We start from the raw sequence: 24,600 nt of genomic DNA, 5'->3' as shown, positions 1-24,600 counted from the left end.
TGTGTTCTAACCTGTAGAGTAGGGTTTATATAGACACACATTGATGCAATGTGTTCTAACCTGTAGAGTAGGGTTTATATAGACACACATTGATGCAATGTGTTCTAACCTGTAGAGTAGGGTTTATATAGACACACATTGATGTAATGTGTTCTAACCTGTAGAGTANTAAAACATAGATCCTATTTCATAGAAATATAGATCTTAGTTCATGTTGTACAGGATGTGTAGGCCTCTATAGGATACATTTATAGCATCAACTGATTCTAAAAAAAATATCAGAATAGCATTGCTAGTTCCCAGACTATTAGGCTAAGATTCACAAAATTCTATTGTGAACTTGATACAAATAATAAGGAAAGTGATTTTCAGGTATTAAACTGCACACCTTTGCAAAATGTCTGAATTGTCTACATGTAAACATAATATACCAAGCTTGGGTGATCTTAGTGAATACCAGTTGCATGCCAATCAGTAGAGGAAAACATCTGATACACAACACTGGAATTGTGATGGGACAATCTGTGCTATAAATACACTTGGTGGATCCGCCCACTTGGATAGTATTATATGTAGCGGTAGACCTAAAACAAGTTAACATGGGATCTCTCGGGATGGGATGTTTGAAAAATTGTTCAGACTTGAAGAATTTAATTATTTTCTATTTCGATTTAATTTTCGAAATGACAAACTTATGTCAACAAAACATTTGTCAATTATATAAAAAAAAGAAAATACAGTAAGGCTAAATAGATGTACAATAATAATTTTGTTAAGGTTACCGGTTACCCTATCAACCAATCAGGATGTTACCCTAAAACAGCAATAGAATTTTGTATGACCTAGAAGTGATATAACAAAATAAGACTTGAGAGGATATTTCTAAACATTTTCTTCAGGTTTTCCCTAGAGGATACGTTGTTCAAATTTCTATACATGGTTGATGGCACTGTCTGCCATACTTGACATGTACACATGTGTGAGGCATATATATATATATACATCACATACCTGCTGGTGTCCCGTTAGAAAGGTTTGAGTACTGTACATAGTGGTTTGCACCGTCTGACATTGACGTTGAGGATGTAGTTCCGAGATCAACTGCCAACCAACATGCAATGTGTTCTAACCTGTAGAGTAGGGTTTATATAGACACACATTGATGCATGTCATACCAGCAACTTGTCTCGGCAGAAATAATTCTATTGTGTTCATGATCAGTTTCCAGGGATTTTTTAAAGGATTTTTTTCAGGCAAGTACCTAACATCTTTTTCTAAATATTGATGAGTCCTGATACTTATAGACATAGTGGATCTTCAAAACATGGGAGAATTCCATGGGTATTAGAACCTAGTCCTACACTCCAATATCTGTCCCAAAAATCAATGATTTTCTACACTTGATCACTTCCTGATTGTGACTGATATCAGATCTAATTTTGATCAGTATGTTGGTGTTAAAGTAAATTAAATGAGGTCAAAAATTAAATACCTATGGGGGTACAAATATATTTGTATTAAATCCAGACTTCAATATTTAATATTCTGATAAATTTGAAGTCAGGTTTATTATTATTCGTAGTCATTTAGTGTTACAGCACACGTTTGCCACGCCAGGACCAAATGTCTTGTTTACTCCACATTAGAGAGTGCTTATAAATCAAGTTGATTAAATTGTCAGGCACATATGCATGCACATGTATAAGTTGAGGCTCGAGACATTGATGTGGCCACTTAAATGCATTTATTGAGACAAGTCTTGAATTAGACAAGGTTAGCGTTGTCATTTACATTATGTAAGGTATAGTTGATGAATGTATGAGTGACTAGTTTGCATGAATTAGCAATTTAATTGTCATTCGTCATTTTAGATTTTGGAAGAGCTTAATTAGCATAACCTTTACAGGTGTACAAAGTAAATATTCAGGTGTTTGGGACATACATGAATGTATATAAATGTACATGTACAATTTTTGTGTCGAATTATACATACTGTATTATACATATATTCAGGTATTTGAAGTTCAGTATTAAGGTGTTTATAAGATTTCCTTAAATCATACATCATTATCAGTTGTATTCATTTCAGGAAATTATTTCTGAAACATCTTCTTTATTATTATTATTATTTTTCCAGCTTTATTGAGTTTTTTCTTTTATTTTTAGATAAATTGAAGACAGATTAAAATTAACCTAAATTAATTTCATAATATTGTTGTCCAAGAAGGGAAAAAGTACATATATATACATGTACATGCAGAATCCTACTACCTATTTGCTTAAATATTGTAATTGTCTTTCCGGGTCAGCTGTTCATATTTAGTTCATACTCTGTGTGTATATATGCATGAATACAAAAAAGTAAGACCAAAACATATACAAATTCTATGTTACACCATAGTTGAAGTAGATGTTTTTATTACTGTACTGGTAAAAAATAAAGTAATCAAGTTTAAGATTTGCATGTTTACATTAGTTGATATATATATATATAGGTTGTGATAAATTTTGATAATTAGGTTCCCCTGATCCAGATCAGCATTAGGATAATGTGTAGTTCCCAAGATATTTGAAATTTGAATTAATTATCTGCAGTTTAAATTTAATACTTATGTTAGGTAATGTATACAAATTGAAGCTAAAGTTCTTTTTTAGACAAAATTAACACCTAGATGATGGGAAATCAAGGTGTTATGTCTGTCTAAAAACAGTCATCCATTCACGAGAAGGTGTTTGCAGTATATATGTCACTTACCTTCAGTAAGCAGTAAAGAATATCACTGACCTTAAGTACATTGTAGAGAATGTAAATGACCTTCATTACGCTGCAAAGAATGTCGCTGACCTTTAGTACACATGTACAGTAAAGAAGGTCACTGGCCTTCAGTATGCTGTAAAAAATATCACTGACCTTGTACATTGTAGGAAATGTCAATGACCTTCAGTAATTAGCAGTAAAGAATATCACTGACCTTAAGCTTTAGTACATTGTAAAGAATATCGATGACCTTCATTATGCAGTAAAAAATATCAATGACCTTAAGCTTTAGTACATTGAAAAGAATATCAATGACCTTCATTACGCTGTAAAGAATATTAATGACCTTAAGCTTTAGTACATTGTAAAGAATATCAATGACCTTCATTACGCTGTAAAGAATATCAATGACCTTAAGCTTTAGTACATTGTAAAGAATATCAATGACCTTCATTACGCTGTAAAGAATATCAATGACCTTAAGCTTTAGTACATTGTAAAGAATATCAATGACCTTCATTACGCTGTAAAGAATATCAATGACCTTAAGCTTTAGTACATTGTAAAGAATGTCAATGACCTTCATTACGCTGTAAAGAATATCAATGACCTTAAGCTTTAGTACATTGTAAAGAATGTCAATGACCTTCATTACGCTGTAAAGAATATCAATGACCTTAAGCTTTAGTACATTGTAAAGAATATCGATGACCTTCATTACGCTGTAAAGAATGTCGCTGACCTTCAGTACAACATCATGTAATGTCATGGAGCTAAGAATGTCACTAACCTCTATATATAGCTAGTGCATTATAATGAATTTCACTGACTTTCACTGTTGCTGCAGTGTAAATGGGGTTATTTTAGCTTCCCTCCCACTATCAATTGTATGTACCATGTATATTGTATGTGATCTATATATATATATATGTATATAGAGGTAGAGAGACACATTGGGGTGTGAATTAAATGTAGCTGGACTAGAATATGATACATATACACAGCTGATGTATAAAACAGATTAGAAATGTGGTAAACTGTTTATGTGGAGGGATTACTGATAACCAACATATTTAACTGGGTGGGAAACAAAGTGAAAAACTAGTTTAATTGTTGCTCATGTTAGATCATATACAGCAGGGAGTGGAGAACCAGAGGTCACCGATACATGATTCGGTGGTGTATGATTCACACAACAAGCCCGGTCAGGAAGTGAGAGTAAACCTCAGTTATAATTTAAAACACATGTATGGCAGCCTGTGGACATAAATAGAACTTTGTGTACATGCCTAATGGAATGTTTAAACTTTAAAAGTCAATTTAAAGAGTTAGGATATGAAATTCAGTAATCAAAATATTCACATAGCATAGTAGTCTCAAGAAGCTGAATCAGCTGACATCGACGTTGACACTACATGAAAACTTCATGGGAGTGAAAATTAACTTGCTTGCCAATTCTATTTCCCATTTATCCTGCTCGATCATTATTACTGCCTGCAATCCAAAACAACAGTAGAAAGAGTATTTTTGGAAATATAAATGTACATTTTTTCATTAGATTTGATGTAATTTGCAAAAAAAAGTAAACTTCTTGTCCAAATATTTATATTCCGTTAATAGAAAGACTATCTGCCCTTCTCAAATTCCCTGTATGATAATATATTATAAAACCTAAAAGATAGTACTCTCATGATCAGTTGGTGATATGTATTTGGGTTAAAGGTCAAAGTGGGGATGAGTTACCTTTAGCATGTGATTAACCTTGATGATTCTTTCCTCCACAGCTATAATGTAAGGTAAAGGGAGCCATCAAGTCAAAGTACTTATTATTCTTGTCATTTTATGATTTATTTAAGTCACCTGCAGAAATATTTCATTAAAAACAAAGTGTTCTGGTGTACTAAATTAGAGAGCTTTTACACTGGCAATCGTTAACCATTGTTACTAACCAACATTGAAATGATACCTGAACTATCAGGCTGTAAGGCCTATTGGTAAAATCATTAACATTGAGAGATTAATACCTTGACAAGTGAAGTTGCTTTTTGTCGGGGGTGGGGTGGAACTCTGGTTGCTAAATATTTGCATGAAAGGGGAGACTACTCCAGTATAAAAGACAGCTCTGAGTAGAACTCTTGGCTAATGCATTGGTACATTCATCAAGATTTTCTCGCATTACCTGTCCTGCTGCTCAGTCTGATATGTGTAATTGAACTGTTGTAATATATCTTGAAGAGCCATAACAGAGTAAAGGTTCGAGTGTGAAGTAATATCCAGGCATATTTGTGCTTATAGACTTGCTGAGATTGGTCGTTCCTTAGAACAGGTTGTTTATTATTAGCTCAACCTATAGATTTCTGAAATATTTTATAAGGCGTTAAGATTTTTTAACAAGATTTTGTTTTCTTCTTCTTCAGAAATTCAACGCATATCTACAAGGCAATGACACAGATGGAGTAAAATTAACAAATTACCTTAAAGTCTTAGATCAACACCTTTGCAAATTAGAAACCAAGTTCCTATGTGGAAATTCTTTATCGTATGCCGACTGTTGCCTTTTGCCAAAACTGCAACATGTCCGGGTAGCTGGTGATGTAAGTGTGTTGAACAGTTTGAGTACCAAGATTTACTACGTCGCGTATGCTAATCATGATGCTCAAAATATTTTTAAAGTAGCCAGTACTGCTAATATTGTCTTGATACGCAATTTCCTAGCGTAAAAAGGTTAATTGTGAATTAGATATTGACTTCGGTAAAAAAGACATTTCTTTAAGATTAACCGTTTGATTCACATTGATATTGATGAATTTTACAAAATATTGGCAGAAAATTTTGGAATAAAAAAAAGGTATACTGTGACGATTTGTCCAGTGGGAATTTTACATAAAAGAGTATTTTTGCAATACAAATAGGGAGACATTCAAAGAAAAAGTTAAGAAAAAGGGTAAATGAAAAGCAAATAAAATCAGAGGCTTTTTATCAAGACTTATTCTGTTTTAAAATTTTGATAGAAATAAAAATTAATAGAGAGATTAATCCAGATGGAATATTGTGATATTCAACATTTTGCTTTTGACAACATTTCAAATACCTTCAGCTTTAGTACTATATAAAACTGTCAAGATTTCATTATAAACTGATTTTCTGCTTTATTTGTCAGGCATTCAATAACTACATGATTCCAAGTGAATTTTCTGGAATATGGAAATACTTACAAAATGCCTACTCTGTACCGGCCTTTGTACAGACGCTACCAGCAGACAGGGATATCATTTCACATTACATCCAGAAGGCTGTCAAAAAGTTGGTGGGGGCCAAGTCCCCACACCTGTTAAAGCTAGAGCCCCCCACGATAAGTGTGCCTATGGAATACCTCCAGGAGGAGGTAGTTAACACTGAGGAGGAGGAAGTGATCAACAACGGGGAGGAGGAGGAGGAGGAAGCAAAGCCAAACGGAGAGAATGGAGATGACCAGGACCAAATGCCAGAACCGGACGAGATCAACACGGAGGTATACCAGCAACAACAGGAGTTGGAGAATGATGAGGGACAGGAAAATTTCACAAATGGAGATAATCCAGACGAGAATAGTGGTACAAATGAGTGAATACCAGTTCTATTCTTAGTCTTAAAGATTAAGAGTAGATTGGAGAAATCATGTCTAAGTCACTGATATTTGTGCACTTATGATCTTTGCACCCGAAAGTCTTTGGTACCATTCAAGTACCGGTATTGATTTAAGTAACCATTCAGCAAGAGCTTGAGTGTACAGGAGGGGGTTAAAAATATGGACCTTTGTTTAGTCTCAATGCCTCTTCCATTTAGTGCTTGGAAGGCCCAAAACACTCATCAAATTTCCATTGGAATGCATGGCTCTTGCTAAATGCCTTGGGCAGGCAGTTTATATAACAAACAGACACCTTTTAATTATACATAAAGGATGATTTCAGTAATCTTCCAAGAAACTGAGAATACAGTTGTATACTTTAACTTCAAAATGATGACTGTATATTGTTTATATATATTCATATATATCGATTCATATTTCATAGTCTAGACCCGAGAACATAATGTTATATTTTGTTGAGACTTCACCTGTAGGAAAGAGGGCTTTCCATATGGTGTATTGGTTCGTTATTGTTTATTTCTGGTACTGTCTGTAAGGTAACATATATTGTGCATACCCTTGTGTATTGACTAGAACTTATAACTTGAAGTCAAAATATTATTCAGATTTCAGAGAAAGCATTTTACATAAGTGTCCAATCATGTATATGTTTGTGCAGAAAATTATTTTACACTGTTTAAATATATATATGTTATTCATGTTTATTGCCTGTAAGATTATTATAACCTAATTTTCGGATGGGGTTGTAATGTTGTATTAATGATGATTAATAGGAAAAAGTATTGTTCTATTACCAGTGAATGAAAACTAGACCATGTTTCCTGCACAAGATGTTAAACATAAAGTCCTGTGCAACTTTTTTCTTTATATGGAAGTTTATTTTAATCTTGGTGAAGTTATTTGAATTTGTAACACACTAATGTTGAAGTGTTGGCAACTGAAATGGTACTGTATGTTAAGCCAGTAGTTCTAAATTCATCCAACTTGTCAAAGTCTGTCTTTCAAAAGCAAGCACCGTCCACTTCTTGTGCCTAAATTTTAAATATATTTACTGTGCCTTCATCTTATTGACTGTTTTACAAGACTATTCCTAATAGAAATTGAAGAGGCTATTAATTTATTGGTCATATTGTACATCTTCGCAACATCACGGCTGCCAAGTCAACATGATCAATATAGAAATAAGATTCGGAGGCTGACGGCAAAGAGAGCAAAATAGGGCTCCATTATGTAAATACTTCTTAATTTGATTCTATCAAAGATATTTAACTCTATGTATAAATACATAATTACCTTTGAATATAAATAGTGGTCTGAAAGATTGTGATGGACTCGACTGCGATGTTTTGAAGATTGACATAGCAAATATTACACAAAGAATACTAAATACATATTTAGGTTTGTGATAAAGTCGCACAATGTGTTACTGGATTACTTAAAACACTGAATTTGGAAAGCATTGATCACCTTTAGATAAGAGTTATATAGTAAATGATGGTATACATATCTATATACATGTACAATTCATGGTCTTGATGAAATCAAACTGGATGACAGAATTCTTTTCTTCTTATGTAAAATATCTTTAAAGGTTGTAGTGCTGTAATTAGGAGATAATGAGTGGTTTTAAGTTTTACCAGTTCCATTGATACGCATAAGGAAACATTCAATATACGACTAAGAAATTGTTTTGACTGCCTTATAGACCAAGCTCTTTACTGTATGTGCAACCCTTGAACATATAGTGATAACAATTGTCTATGTTAACAAACTATTTAACAGTGATAACTATATTAAAATGTATTATTATTCCCATACCTAACGAGGATACACTTCAGTCTGTCTGATAGACAAGATATTTTTACTCTACATGTAGATAGATGTAGAAATAATGAAGGGTTGATGTTGATATATATATTTTGAAAATTTCAAATATTTGTTTGTCATTATCAGATTGTTTCAGGAAGGTGTTCATTTCTTACCCTTACCAAATGTAGGTAGTGACAACTTGGAGGAAATTATTGGACATTTCAATTGGTTGATGGAAAACCATGTTGTATACATATTCATCATTGATACATAGTTAATCATCACCTACATTGTAAGAAGGATTCCGTTTATAATCTACATTAAATGAGCTTTGCCTTGCGTTGCAGAGGCTGTGCTGAGAAATGAGTTATAGTCGTGCATTTTGTGTTTGTGTTACAAAAATGCTTAACACACCCCCCACTGATATGTTGGTCTGTTGTTGGAGTTTACGTCTGTTTTATCTACTTGTTTATACATTTAGTATTGATTTAATCACAGGACCAGGTGCAGTCCCCTTAAAAACAATTCGTTCTTGATTGCTCCATTATGTTATATACATGGAAACTGATTGGGTTGATTCAGGGAAACAGGAATTGTGTATTATATGTGTTCCTTTGATGGTCACTTTCGTTCTTATAATCACAAATTTCACAAATGATTTCATTACAAGTTCATTTTTCAATTAAACATATTAAAGTATTTTTTTTCATTAAAATTATGAATTCACAACTTAAATTGTCACATTAATTTGATGAAGAAAGTTTACAGATGGAAATTTGTCTAATCATATTTTGTTTTTGTTTGTTTTGTTTGTTTACCAGCTTGTGTGCATGTTATGAAAGGCAAAGATAATTTGAAAAACTTTTGTATAGAACAAATTGGAGAAATTTTGGTGCAAATTAATTTGTATATTTGTCATTGACTTTTGCCCTTGTTGGTTGGTTAAATTCTGGCGTTGGCTTCCAGGAAATACAGTGGTATTGAAACAGCTTTAATATCTTGTACACAACTGATTGTTCATTTATTGGAGTGTGAATGATTCATACTTCGATATAGATGTGTCAAATAAAACCTAAAATGGCTTGAATCGAGGCAAAGCATCAGCATTTACATAAAGACCATAACAGATTCAAGTGTCCATATGCCAATCTTTTGGTACATTTGTTATATTACCTCTGTAAAATCATTGTCACATGTAATCTTTATATATGATAGATTTATGAAATAAAGGTAGTGTACAGAATTCTAGTATGTTCGCTTCTGTTTGGACCAACTACCTATTACAGCTCTCTAATGTTTGGACCAACTACCTATTACAGTTCTCTAATGTTTGGACCATTTGTTATATTACCTATGTAAAATCATTGTCACATGTAATCTTTATATATGATAGATTTATGAAATAAAGGTAGTGTACAGAATTCTAGTATGTTCGCTTCTGTTTGGACCAACTTCCTATTACAGCTCTCTAATGTTTGGACCAACTACCTATTACAGTTCTCTAATGTTTGGACCATTTGTTATATTCCCTATGTAAAATCATTGTCACATGTAATCTTTATATATTATAGATTTATGAAATAAAGTTATTGTACAGAATTCTAGTATGTTCGCTTCTGTTTGGACCAACTTCCTATTACAGCTCTCTAATGTTTGGACCAACTACTTATTACAGCTCTCTAATGTTTGGACCAACTACTTATTACAGCTCTCTAATGTTTGGACCAATTACCTATTACAGCTCTCTATAATGTTTGGACAGGTCAAGGTCACCCAGGTATGCTGATAAATTAAATACAATGAAATAAATTTGGCACTTGATTACACTTAAATATCAGCTATAAATATGTCGCCCTTGAAAAATACTAGCCACTTCATACTGACTCGGCTAGGGAAAACTTCTCTTGAGCTGATTGGGTAGAGCGTAAGACTATTTAGCCAGAGATCCTAGCGGAGGCATACAAAAATAATGACCTGTTACAAATACAATTGTAACCATTTCACAAACACAACCTAATTCAACAGCTTTCATTCTTTATTTTGAGAAAAAACTGAAACCCAAATTGCTTACACTAAAATGAGCCTGTATTAAACAAGAGGCCCAGAGGGCCGGTATCGCTCACCTGAATATGTATAAAATAATTGGTATGAAGTAAAGATATAGCACTCCATGGTAGGTGCTGTAAGTACATATGAAATTTCAGAAAGATCAATCCAGTACTTGAGGTATAGCGAGAACAAACTTCAAACAGAGCCCCGGGCGCGCCCACCCCTATGCCCTAGAGGGGTCATACCCACCGTTTATACAAAATTGAGTCCCTTTTGCCCAAGGATGCTCCTGAATAAATAAGGATAAAATCCCTTAATCCTGATGGTAGAAGAAGGATTATAAAGGTTTTACCCGCGGTACCTCTATTTCCCCTATTAGGCCCTGGGGGGGGCCAGACCAACGGTTTATACAAAATTTGTTCCCCTTTCCCCAAGGTTGCTTCTGACCAAATATGGAACAAATCCTTTCATTCCTACAGAAGACGGGTTTTAAAGAATTTGTTATATATTTCCCCTAGGGGGGCCACACCCACCGTTTATAAAAAATTGAGTCCCCTTGGCCCAAGGATCTTCCAGACCAAATTTAGTCAAAATCTACTTGGCCGTTCAGGACTAGTAGCCCTTTAAAGGAAAAGTGGAGGGACGATGGACGCTGCGGTATAGCATTAGCTCACCATGGTCCTTTGGACCAGGTGAGCTAATAAAATGAGCAATACCATGTTTATAACACAAGTTAGTATTGTAATTTATTCAATGAAAATTACAAAAATAAGAACATGTTCAAATATGTAAATAGAACATTTATACAAGAATAAATTTTCACAAAACAGTTTTAAAGACTGAATAATTTAACAAATCCAGCTTTTTGTATGACACCCATGTGTATAATGCTGTATAATGCTGCTGTTGAACCCTAGATATGGTGAAAGCACTTCACTACACAATATATATTCAAAGGGACATAACTGGAACCCTAGATATGGTGAAAGCACTTCATTACACGATATATATTTAAAGGGACATAACTGGAATGGTTTGGGACTATTTGCTTCAAAAGTGGCATCATACATTCTTTTTGAAGATTGATTACTAAGAAAACACACGTATCAAACAAATACAAGAATCTGGAATGAGTATGTTCAAGTACATGTATTTACATATATGCATATGGCACATTAATACAGCATGCATAGTAAGGAAACACAATTTTCACAAAATTTTATATGGACGGATATACCTTATGTAAATATCACACTTATTGTATCGCATGAATTTCTCATACCTATGGTATGTATAGTAATTTCTAAAAAGTTTGAAATCCTTTCTGATTTATAAACAACAACCTGAGTTGTAACTCATTTTCTCATATCTCTGCATATATGCAAACTAGTCCGACTTTCACCCACATGGGGTATCTCAACCTGAAGATCCTTAAGTTGGCAAGCTTTGTGCTCTTCCGGTGTTTGGCGAGTGAAGAATCTTTCTCCCGAGGTTTGAAATCCTCCCTTTTTCCCCCATTTACCCTGTAAGCGCTGTGTTGTCATATATGTAAATTCATGTTACATCAATGCATTGTGTCATACAATTGGTATGACTGAGGAATCCTCTAACCTCAACCCCAGGATGAGACAAGTATATCCGAGTCTGACATAGAGAAAAGTTTTGATGCATCATAACCAGCGAAAGAATACCTCCAACCCACAATGGGACACTCTTTAGCCTCTAGTTCAGGAACTACATTTTCCTAAATCATAACTAGGAATTTAAGTTCAAAATGTTAAGTAACTTGTCAGACTTTGATGTTAAATGTGAGCTCATTTTCATCAGTAATGGAATATCTACTGCCAAAACACAGTCGACAACCAACATCACCTCAATTATTTCACAAATTTAAAGTATACTATTTATTTTACTCTACTTCTCTTGATTCTCTCAGTCCAAATATGTTGTTTGTTTGATTAAAGTATCCATTTGCTTAATTTACTGATTTGTTTTACTAAAAGATGAGAGAAAAAGATCAAGGCATGCTACCATCAGCTGTTTGATGGTTGTCTCCCTTTAATGAATCTTTAAAGGCCTGTTGACAGGTTTCTCCCTTTAATGATCTGTTACTAGAACATATAGACCATCAAGCAGAGGAAATATTTCAAAAACACTACAATATTTGTGAAAATAAGTACAATTATTGTTTTTTTAAACAGTATATATATATATATATGAACTTTATGACACTGGGTTCTGAATGTAAATATCAGTAATATTTAAAAATAACAAAAAAATAAATAAATTAAAAATAGTCCTGTTGTGCAAATATCCATTCTTCAAAAATTTAAGAGAAACAGTGTTGGTCCAGATGAACAAAGAGGTCTTACAACTGATACCAGTAACCAGTATCTGTATTATATCAGTTAAATATCAACCATATAACGGGAGATAAATCATAAGACAGTGTACTTAAACATAACTACCTTACCAAAGTTTTATGTTTAAAATATATTTATATGACTGGAACAATTCAAATTTTTAATATACAGTAACATGAAACTAATCATTCTAATTATGTAAAATATAGAAAATATCAATTATATATGGAATAAAAATATATCAATTTTGACAAAGTTGATTGTTTCACTCAATCTCATCCATAACACACATTCTACCTCCATAATATACTTCATCCTACAATTTACACTGTTTGAAACAGGCATTAACATCAACTGAGACACCTAATCAATATTTGGTTCCAATTTAACTTATGCATGTACAAGTTCTTTCTTTCATATAACTTTGAAGTTGTAAAAGTAATACTTATACTTTAGTCACAGAGGCAAGATACAATGCATGCTGGTAGTATTGCCTTATGTACAATTAGAAATCTACTGATAGACTGTGTTTTGCATTTGTACTTCAGTAGAAAAAAAATGACCAAATAATGTAACCTTGAATACGTATACCTGTCCATATACATTGATTGACAGAAAAGTTCACTGCATTTTTTACTTGGAAACTCACAGAACCTTACCAAAACTGGAGAGAAAATAAAACTTACATATGCAGGAAACATTTTCAGTTCAATTCATTTACCATAGGCAAGTGTAATTGCTCAAACATGTATTTAGAAAATTACAGTCCAGTTGGATGGCATATATAAACGAGTCTGACATGCATGTTCTCCACCAGGTCTGAGATTCTACACCCTAGTTACCCAGGTGTATCGGTAGCAATGTTTGTCAGAGCACATCACAGATGCAGTTTGGCAGTGTGAAGAATTTCATTGGCTTCAATCTATCATCCAAAAGGACAGCAGTCAAACTTCATCTGGTGAACACTATTTCCCTTTTTCTTTGAAGTAATCAGCTGAAATCAGACAACAAGGCATTAGCATTACCCACGCCCAGGTATCTTTGTATACACGCAATGTGACATGAAGCATCCTGACTGTATATATCATAACAAGGTAAGTTGGTAGAGTCCTGACTGTATATATCATATAAAGGTAAGTTGGTAGAGTCTAACATTTAATTACAACATTATAAAGGTAAGTTGGTAGAGTCTAACATTTAATTACAACATTATAAAGGTAAGTTGGTAGAGTCTAACATTTAATTACAACATTATAAAGGTAAGTTGGTAGAGTCTAACATTTAATTACAACATTATAAAGGTAAGTTGGTAGAGTCTAACATTTAATTACAACATTATAAAGGTAAGTTGGTAGAGTCTAACATTTAATTACAACATTATAAAGGTAAGTTGGTAGAGTCTAACATTTAATTACAACATTATAAAGGTAAGTTGGTAGAGTCTAACATTTAATTACAACATTATAAAGGTAAGTTGGTAGAGTCTAACATTTAATTACAACATTATAAAGGTAAGTTGGTAGAGTCTAACATTTAATTACAACATTATAAAGGTAAGTTGGTAGAGTCTAACATTTAATTACAACATTATAAAGGTAAGTTGGTAGAGTCTAACATTTAATTACAACATTATAAAGGGGAGACCACTCAGCTATTTCAGCATATAGCCACAGCTCATGTTTTTAAGCTAGGCTAATTTGAGGTTTTTGAAGTAAAACCAATTTTCATGATGTAATACTTACCATAACTTTAGTATGCATATACAATACCTACACCCATCTTTGTAGCCCAAAAACAAAAGATTCAAATATCCCTACCTCCCTACCGTGACGTAACCTATATCTCGATGACAGAGCCACGGAGTGATCTCCCTTCCTCAAACCCCCTTTTATGGAGCCTAAAGGCAGCCAGGATGAGGAGGCAAGGGGAGGAATACAGGGTGGGACTCCATAAAGTTATGGTAAGTATTACATCATGAAAATTGGTTTTACTTCAAAAACCTCAATTTCATTTCAGTAATAATTACCATAACTTTAGTATGCGAATTCGTCTTACCGTAGTGGAGGCTTCGAATCCAGGCAGACCAGGCTGACGGAACAAACTCGAGACATGCTCAAGGTAGGGAAAAGGTTCAAGGAACCCCCCTAATAAAGCCCCGAAAGTAATTAAAAAATGGAAAACCTCCCCGTGAAACGAGCAGGTGTACCACCGTGGTGCCTGATAGCATACTATTTAAAATCACTGAATTACTGTGGAGGAACAGCCACAGACTGTGCAACCACCACCGGTCCAAGGGAATACAATCCATCAGAATGAGAGGCCAAGGACCGGAGATAAAAATCNTGCTAACACGTCTCCGCGAGGGAGAGACCAAACCCCAAGGATTCCATGACGGAAATGCCATGGGGTTAAACCCATATCCCGGAGGATAGGGGAAAGGTCCCGCGGGCTGGGAGTGACCCCAGAACTGGCCAAACTGGCCTGCCTGAGACTGGGGCTGGCCAACTTGCCCAAAGGGCGAAGGTGGACCGCCACTCCCTCCAGGTGGAAACCCGGACATGTACGGGCTAAGCCCGTAACTGCCGGGATGCTGCCGCAACCCAAAACCATCCGCAGGCTGGTAAGGGCGGCCCAAGGATGGTTGCCCGCAGGCACCCGTATACCCTAAGCCAGGGGAAAACGGAGGCCGGAAACCGGCCCCCTGTCCAGCAAACCCAACCCCTGGGGGGAAACCCCCCAGGTTCCCAGAAGAATGAAACTCGGGACCGGACCTAATAGGACCGGGTCCGGGTAACTGACCGGGAGGGTATGCCTGACCAGCATTGATGCCGGGATTAGTGAGCTGCGCGTCACTAATCCCGGTAGACACAGACAATCCCGAAAGAAAGTCTGTTGTCACACCAGGACCTGAACCCGAAAGAACAGGCCCGGCACCAAGACTGTCCCCAACGACAGCACCACCTGGAATGCCGGGATCACTGACAGAGTCAGTGACCGGCGGCCGGTAGTCCCTACCCGAAGGCAAGCGCGAAAGCTTACGGGCGTTCCCGGCCAATTCGACCCTTGGCTGTGCCAAGCCAGGGTCAGGCTGCCCCTCCCCTACTCCAGGGAGTTCCTGGAGAGGAAGGGCCACCCCCTGCTCATGAGAGGGACTCGCCGAAGCAAGACCCCCCGAGACAGGAACAGACAGTACCACCAGACCCCAGAGAGCTGGTGGCAAGACCCCTACCTCTCTGCTTACCGGAAGAAACAAACGGATCTGTCTTACAGTAAGTTGAGGGCAGCTTTGGAACAATGAAGTCCTTGCCCTGAGATTTAGTCTGTGAACAAAGTTCACAAGGCGAAACCTCACTGCAAGGACGACACCTGGGACAAGCATCATGAGGGTCCCGTTCCACAAAGAAATGGGAACACCCATGAGCACTACCTCGTCGCTGTCCCGACCGAGACATACCCTCCAAAGCGAACGTAAACAAAAATTTACAAGCAGATAAAACGGGAAAATAATGATAGAAAGAATTTCACCCGTAATATAAATCAGAAAACGGTCAAAATAAATAACGTTTGCCGAGACAAACAACCGCCACCGAAATAAACAGAGGTCGAATATTAACCCACGATAATGGCGAACCGTGGCACACCACCGGCACACGTGGAGTAAAATAACTGGCCGTAAAAGGCACAAAAATAATTTTCAACAACAATTAGTTATATCAATAAGGGCAGATGGGTAAAAGGCACACAAACTGCGCAAAAATATGAGTTGACACTCAAACCAAACCGACAAAACAAAGTTTTGAATTGGAGCAAGCTCCGGGCGTCAGCATGCAGCAGGCGCCATAAAAGGAAGAGGAAGGGAGATCCCTCCGTGGCTCTGTCATCGAGATATAGGTTACGTCACGGTAGGGAGGTAGGGATATTTGAATCTTTTGTTTTTGGGCTACAAAGATGGGTGTAGGTATTGTATATGCATACTAAAGTTATGGTAATTATTACTGAAATGAAATCAGTATTTAAATTCCCAGGTGGATTGGTTAAGGTTCAGGCATTCTTGTTACACAGAACATCATCCTGGCTATTGACTCAGTATAGCCCAAATGTATCCCCAATCGAACACCTGTGGGACATCAACTAGAAAGGAGACTTGAGAATCCTAGGATCTCCCCTAAATACCCTCCCCCAGTTAGACAATGCACTTGTCAAGGACTGGAATAATAATAGGTACTTTATTTCATGGCAATCTGATGAAGGCACCTTTTATCAATAATCCCTGAAAATTGTTGGCAGTGAAATCATTATTCAACATTAACCGTTACATCTGAAATCTGGACATATAATGCTTATAAATATCATTTTATTAATCCTCAAACTTGAAGTTGCATTTCTTTTTCGTTTCAGGATATTATAAACATTGAAAAACCTTTGAAAAAAAATATGATCCCAATGGCTTTTTGTTTTCACTGTGGACACATATAAACACTACCTATTCTTAAAGGTATTAAGGGTGTATGCTACTATTCAGTTTTGTTGGGAGTTATCTCTCTTTTAATATAACCTTAAATTGATTATTCAGAATTACTTGAATACAAACTTGTTACATTTCAAAGTACTGTATAAATCAATGTTTGTGTACACCTCAAATTACTATTCATCAAAACATTATGTAGAGATTTCACTGTTTGGAGCTCTCCTGAATAGGAGGTGAATGTCACAGTAAGGTATCTATGGAAGCTGTGATCATTACCGAGTTTTTCTACTGCCTCCACACACACACTGGGGTACATGCTCTCTGTGTAAGTTGCCACCACAAGCATTGACAGTGTCTTCACCAGTATCAATCCCTTCTTTTCCTAGAAACAAACATAATTCTCCTAACTATAATTGTTTATTAAAAACTGTATAAGAATGGTATAATACCATTGTAAGTATTGCTTTTGATTTCTAATCATTACATTTTGGAATAAGTTAAAAATTCAATCTACCAATGAATAATAATTGTAAATTGTAATATATAGGTATAGCCTATGAACATGAACTCAGATTAGGTTGAAATGCAAACAAACTATTATTTATTTCTTCAGTACAAAGTAACAAAAGACAATCTTGATTTTTTTAATTGACATGTCATTTTAAGATTGCAATACGTTTACTCACACATTTCCCATAAATAGAGTTTTTATCTGCCCTAACACATTTGTACTGTCCGTCATCGAAGTATACTCCTTCCTCCCGTGTCTGAGGCGGGTTCTTAAAGGCATCCAGTAACATCTGTACCTGGTCCGGATACAGCTACAACAGATATAATCCTCCTACTTAAAACCTATATTTATACTCCCTGTCTTAAGGATCCCTGTACCACTGCCAATAACTCTAACTTAGTGTTGGAAAGTGTTTTCCAGCATGACTATGGCTTTGATAAATCATTTCTGAAAAGAAAACCATAGACTTACACAAAATATCAACAACGTAGTTCTGAGTGGAAAAAAAATCATCTGGGATAGACTGGGGTCCGAACACTAGACTTGATTGTTATTACTCTAACCAATAATTGAGCTACCTAGCTGGTCAATGCAGGTGTCCTGACACAACTGTGCTACAGTTATACCCACACAGAAGTTAAAGAGAAGGAACTGTATATATGGAAAACCACAGTGCAGTGGGATAGGGATCCTTAATACAGTGTAACCTGTCTTAAGAAACCACCCCTTTATTGATGCTACAACTAAACCTGTCTTAAGCAACCACCTCTTTATTGATGCTACAACTAAACCTGTCTTAAGCAACCACCTCTTTATTGATGCTACAACTAAACCTGTCTTAAGCAACTACTAATTTTGTTACATATAACACAGTATAACCTTTCTTGAACAACCTCCCATTGAGTTGATACAGTTACAGGAACAACCTCCCATTGAGTTGATACAGTTACAGGAACAACCTCCCATTGAGTTGATACAGTTACAGGAACAACATCCCATTGAGTTGATACAGTTACAGGACGCTAACTCTAGACGGACGCTCTACCAATTGAACTATCTGGTCGCTGACAATCGACCCAGTCCAGTTACGGTACAAAACATTAAAATATGTAACCACACCTTCAGTATATTATAACCTATACTGAGCAACTTATCTTAATTTCAATTCAACATAACATGTCTTGGGCAACCTCGTTTAATACCCACTTCCTACCACCTACCCGTAATGAGGGCAAACTCATCATGATAGTAAATATATCAGGTGAGTATACAACAGCTTTCTAAGTATAGTATATCGTCACAGTGACTTATATTGAGGCCGACAGAACTGGCACGGACATTGAAGTCCTTCCTCCTTAGTGACCTACATTGAAGCCGACAGAACTTGTACGAACATTACAGTCCTTCTTCCTTAGTGACCTACATTGAAGCCGACAGAGCTGGCACAGACATTGAAGTCCTTCCTCCTTAGTGACAAACATTGAAGGCCACAGAACTAGCATGGACATTACAGTCCTTCCCCCTTAGTGACCTACATTGAAGCCCACAGAACTAGCACCTACATTACAGTCCTTCCTCCTTAGTGACCTACATTGAAGCACACAGAACTAGCACGGACATTACAGTCCTTCCTCCTTAGCGACCTACATTGAAGCCCACAGAACTGGCACGGACATTACAGTCCTTCCTCCTTAGTGGCCTATATGGAAGCTGACAGAACTGGCACGGACATTACAGTCCTTCCCCCTTAGTGACCTATGTTGAAGTCCACAGAACTCGCACGAACATTACAGTCCTTCCCCCTTAGTGACCTATGTTGAAGCCCACAGAACCAGCACGAACATTACAGTCCTTCCCCCTTAGTGACCTATGTTGAAGCCCACAGAACTAGCATGAACATTACAGTCCTTCCTCCTTAGTGACCTACGTTGAAGCCCACAGAACTAGTACGAACATTACAGTCCTTCCCCCTTAGTGACCTATGTTGAAGCCCACAGAACTAGCACGAACATTGCAGTCCTTCCCCCTTAGTGACCTACGTTGAAGCCCACAGAACTAGTACGAACATTACAGTCCTTCCCCCTTAGTGACCTATGTTGAAGCCCACAGAACCAGCACGAACATTACAGTCCTTCCCCCTTAGTGACCTATGTTGAAGCCCACGGAACTAGCACGAACATTACAGTCCTTCCCCCTTAGTGACCTATGTTGAAGCCCACGGAACTAGCACGAACATTACAGTCCTTCCCCCTTAGTAACCTACGTTGAAGCCCACAGAACTAGCACAGACATTACAGTCCTTCCCCCTTAGTGACCTATGTTGAAGTCCACAGAACTCGCACGAACATTACAGTCCTTCCCCCTTAGTGACCTATGTTGAAGCCCACAGAACTAGCACGAACATTGCAGTCCTTCCCCCTTAGTGACCTACGTTGAAGCCCACAGAACTAGTACGAACATTACAGTCCTTCCCCCTTAGTGACCTATGTTGAAGCCCACAGAACTAGCACGCACATTACAGTCCTTCCCCCTTAGTGACCTACGTTGAAGCCCACAGAACTAGTACGAACATTACAGTCCTTCCCCCTTAGTGACCTATGTTGAAGCCCACGGAACTAGCACGAACATTACAGTCCTTCCCCCTTAGTAACCTACGTTGAAGCCCACAGAACTAGCACAGACATTACAGTCCTTCCCCCTTAGTGACCTATGTTAAAGCCCACAGAACTAGCACGAACATTACAGTCCTTACTCCTTAGTGACCTACATGGAAGCTGACAGAACTGGCACGGACATTACAGTCCTTCCTCCTTAGTGGCCTATATGGAAGCTGACAGAACTGGCACGGACATTACAGTCCTTCCTCCTTAGTGGCCTATATGGAAGCTGACAGAACTGGCACGGACATTCCAGCCCTTCCTTCTTAGTGGCCTACATGGAAGCTGACAGAACTAGCACGAACATTACAGTCCTTCCTCCTTAGCGACCTACATTGAAGCCCACAGAACTAGCACGGACATTGCAGTCCTCCTCCTTAGTGACCTGCATTGAAGCCCACAGAGCTGGCATGGACATTACAGCCCTTCCTCCTTAGTGACCTACATTGAAGTGCACAGAGCTGGCACAGACATAACAGTCCTTCTTCCTTAGTGACCTACATTGAAGCCCATATACCTGGCACGGACATTACAGTCCTTCCTCCTTAGCGACCTACATTGAAGCCCACAGAACTAGCACGAACATTACAGTCCTTCCTCCTTAGTGACCTACATTGAAGCCCACAGAACTAGCAAGTAAATTGCCGTCCTTCCCCCTTAGTGACCTACATTGAAGCCCACAGAACTAGCACGAACATTACAGTCCTTCCTCCTTAGTGACCTACATTGAAGCCCACAGAACTAGCACCTACATTACAGTCCTTCCTCCTTAGTGACCTACATTGAAGCCCACAGAACTAGCACCTACATTACAGTCCTTCCTCCTTAGTGACCTACATGGAAGCTGACAGAACTGGCACGGACATTACAGTCCTTCCTCCTTAGTGGCCTATATGGAAGCTGACAGAACTAGCACGAACATTACAGTCCTTCCTCCTTAGTGACCTACATGGAAGCTGACAGAACTTGCACGGACATTGCAGTCCTTCCTCCTTAGTGACCTACATTGAAGCCCACATAACTAGCACGGACATTACAGTCCTTCCTCCTTAGTGACCTACATTGAAGCCGACAGAACTAGCATGGACATTACAGCCCTTCGTCCTTAGTGACTTACATTGAAACCCACAGAACTGGCACGGACATTACAGTCCTTCCTCCTGACGATGGCACAGTGCTGGACATTATTGGTGGAGATCAGAGCATCATGTATCAAGTTCTGGAGCTGGTTCATCTTCACAGCATCCTGTAACCATGGAAACATACATTTAATTCATCTGACTGAACTTACCATAGATTAAATCAACCTTGCCCATTTGATATGCTATACAGTATTATTCTATCTACATTTATTCTCAATCTTTATTCGCTCCTGAAATGCAATGAGACTGCAATCTGAACCCTGTACAATCAAGAAACAGATATATATAAACAAAATAAATTAGCTCCTGCCATATGGACCAGTAGCATCGGTCTAGTATATATCATCTGTATTCCAAGATATTGGTGATAAAGAGGAGGCTAAGACCATCAAACTGTTCCCTGTTGGCCTTTCTGTAAACGTTTATCAATAAACTAAACAGAAATCATCTGGAAACCTATCAGTTCCGACCAGAAACACTACGTTCTGTGGTATTCTGTTTAGACAGGATTCACTATAGTGTACCAAGACATAACTTGACACTAAAATGTCAAGACTAAAAATCAAGTTATGAGTAAATCCTCTTTTCATCCATTACCAGGGTTTCGAAGGCTTTTACACGCTGAACAAGCCCCTTGGTCTCAAAGTGAGCGGTCAGGTTGAACGGTTTGGACATCTTGACGATTCTGAATGTTTTGTATAATGTATCTCTACAAATGGTGCTGTGTCTGTGTGTTGTCTTCAGCACATAAGGTATGCACAGGTAGGTACCCAGGTAACTTCAGGTGTACTCAGATAAGTCCTTCTAATGACAAAATACCTTAATGAACTCCCCTACCACAGAGTTGATTATAGAAGTTAAATTCCACCAGGATATTACATTATATCAGGTAGAACCTGGCTCATACAATTTCAAAAAGAACTCCCAGTCCCTTTCATTAGAAAAGCCACACAAAATTAACTCTGTTGATTGTAAGTAAATTGCCTTTCTATGTATTGCATTCAATACAAATCTGGGTTTTTCTTGTTCGCAATTTTCTCATTAGAAGTTAATAGACTGTATTTCTTTCACCTTTTCTCAGGCAGAATGTGTTACCGTTATTAGGCAGACTTATTTCACACATTCTTGAATCAAGAGTTATAATAATCAATGCAGTAACAGTCGTTCAGGTGGAACAAGTTAGTTTGATACAGGTAGAAATTGCAATGTTAATGTAAACTGATCAAAGAACCAAGGCCTTTTGAACCACGATTACCATCTTAAATTACGGAAGAAGCTCGGAGAAGTTCGTACTACACATGGACATTTCTCATTAGTTGTTGGACATCAATAGAACCGTTGTCTCATCGACCATGTTTTCATTCCCCTACATTGAAGGTCTGAAGTGGCATGCTGTACGGAGAATGTCCCCAGTTTTCTTTCATACAGATAAAGGTAAGTCTGAGCTTCTCCTTTTGTTGTCCCTACGTCACATGTCCCTGGTGTATTTGCATTTATATGATGATAAACTATATACACTTTCTGAAGATGTATTTACATAATAAAATGTTTTAGACACATTAATTTTTCAATGTAAATATAAACCATACTTCAGTGTCTAAACAATATCTTGCCTTTTTGACAGTTTAAACAGACTTTTCCTTCAGTCTTTAAAGTGTTTCATTATTTTCATTTCAAACTATTTCAGCGATGTAACATAAATTTTACAGATGATATAGGTTATCCCCACCATTTTTAAACTCTCAGATAAACAAATTTTAATTATAAGTATTATGGCATAAAACTTATACCATGGAATTATATTTGATGTCCAAGTCCATGCTTTTACTATCCTGTATCTCTGTAGCTGATCAATACAAATCATTAAAATCTGCAGCAAACATTTTACTCTCTTTCCTGAAACAAGGATTACAGGTAAATTTTATACTGATGTTAACACGAGGCCCCAACAGCCTGGTCACAGGTTAATTTTATACTGATGTTAACATGAGGCCCCAAACAGCCTGATCACAGGTAAATTTCATACTGATGTTAACATGAGGCCCCAAACATCCTGATCACAGGTAAATTTCATACTGATGTTAACACGAAGACTCCAACAGCCTGATTACAGGTAAATTTTATACTGATGTTAACAAGAAGCCCCAATAGCCTGGTCACAGGTTAATTTTATACTGATGTTAACAAGAGGCCCCAACAGCCTGGTCACAAGTTAATTTTATACTGATGTTAACAAGAAGCCCCAATAGCCTGGTCACAGGTTAATTTTATACTGATGTTAACACGAGTCCCCAAACAGCCTGATCACAGGCAAATTTCATACTGATGTTAACATGAGGCCCCAAACAGCCTGATCACAGGTAAGTTTCATACTGATGTTAACATGAGGCCCCAAACAACCTGATCACAGGTACATTTCATACTGATGTTAACACGAGGCCCCAAACAGCCTGATCACAGGTAAGTTTCATACTGATGTTAACATGAGGCCCCAAACAACCTGATCACAGGTACATTTCATACTGATGTTAACACGAGGCCCCAAACAGCCTGATTACAGGTAAATTTCATGCTGATGTTAACACGAAGCCTCCAACAGCCCGATTACAGGTAAATTTCATACTGATGTTAACATGAGGCCCCAAACAGCCTGATTACAGGTAAATTTCATACTGATGTTACCATGAGGCCCCAAACATCCTGATCACAGGTAAATTTTATACTGATGGTAACAAGAGGCCCCCACAGCCTGGTCACAAGTTAATTTTATACTGATGTTAACAAGAAGCCCCAATAGCCTGGTCACAGGTTAATTTTATACTGATGTTAACGCGAGGCCCCAAACAGCCTGATCACAGGTAAATTTTATACTGATGGTAACAAGAGGCCCCCACAGCCTGGTCACAAGTTAATTTTATACTGATGTTAACACGAGTCCCCAAACAGCCTGATCACAGGCAAATTTCATACTGATGTTAACATGAGGCCCCAAACATCCTGAGCACAGGTAAATTTCATACTGATGTTAACACGAGGCCCCAAACAGCCTGATCACAGGTAAGTTTCATACTGATGTTAACATGAGGCCCCAAACAGCCTGATCACAGGTAAATTTTATACTGATGGTAACAAGAGGCCCCCACAGCCTGGTCACAAGTTAATTTTATACTGATGTTAACAAGAAGCCCCAATAGACTGGTCACAGGTTAATTTTA

The 24,600-nt window shown here is 37.3% G+C and overlaps 3 protein-coding genes across 7 annotated transcripts in view; 2 read left to right on the top strand and 1 right to left on the bottom strand.

Annotated features, from left to right (window-relative positions):
• LOC110449834 (chloride intracellular channel protein 4-like) overlaps positions 1-9,616 on the top strand; it is a 12,251-nt gene extending 2,635 nt beyond the window's left edge. Inside the window, exons 3-4 of the mRNA XM_021496962.1 lie at positions 5,176-5,352; positions 5,919-9,616. Of these exons, the coding sequence (XP_021352637.1) occupies positions 5,176-5,352; positions 5,919-6,365 (624 nt within the window). The 3' untranslated portion in view covers positions 6,366-9,616. The remainder of the gene's footprint in view (positions 1-5,175; positions 5,353-5,918) is intronic.
• A 2,855-nt stretch (positions 9,617-12,471) lies between these two features.
• The window catches only part of LOC110449833 (profilin-4-like), a 28,957-nt gene continuing 16,828 nt past the window's right edge, over positions 12,472-24,600 (bottom strand). For 3 of the 4 annotated variants that reach the window (XM_021496960.1, XM_021496958.1, XM_021496959.1), the window contains exons 2-5: positions 21,361-21,489; positions 17,762-17,896; positions 17,352-17,457; positions 12,472-13,601 (exon numbers count right to left, since the gene is read on the bottom strand). In XM_021496960.1, coding sequence (XP_021352635.1) covers positions 13,573-13,601; positions 17,352-17,457; positions 17,762-17,896; positions 21,361-21,477 — 387 coding nt within the window. In that variant the 5' untranslated portion in view covers positions 21,478-21,489 and the 3' untranslated portion in view covers positions 12,472-13,572. Of the gene's footprint in view, positions 13,602-17,351; positions 17,458-17,761; positions 17,897-21,360; positions 21,490-21,982; positions 22,236-24,600 lie in introns of those variants that run through there. The other variant, XM_021496957.1, reaches the window with a different exon arrangement.
• The window catches only part of LOC110449831 (protein FAM228B-like), a 40,535-nt gene continuing 38,668 nt past the window's right edge, over positions 22,734-24,600 (top strand). Inside the window, exon 1 of one of the 2 annotated variants that reach the window (XM_021496949.1) lies at positions 22,734-22,819. The gene's annotated coding sequence lies outside the window, so the exon portion shown is untranslated. The remainder of the gene's footprint in view (positions 22,820-24,600) is intronic. The other variant, XM_021496950.1, reaches the window with a different exon arrangement.

The sequence above is a fragment of the Mizuhopecten yessoensis genome, unplaced genomic scaffold, assembly GCF_002113885.1.
Source record: "Mizuhopecten yessoensis strain PY_sf001 unplaced genomic scaffold, ASM211388v2 scaffold4823, whole genome shotgun sequence".
Classification (NCBI taxonomy): Eukaryota; Metazoa; Mollusca; class Bivalvia; order Pectinida; family Pectinidae; genus Mizuhopecten; species Mizuhopecten yessoensis.
The sequence above is the reverse complement of the archived record's forward strand: the minus strand, read 5'-3'. Positions and strand labels throughout refer to the sequence as shown.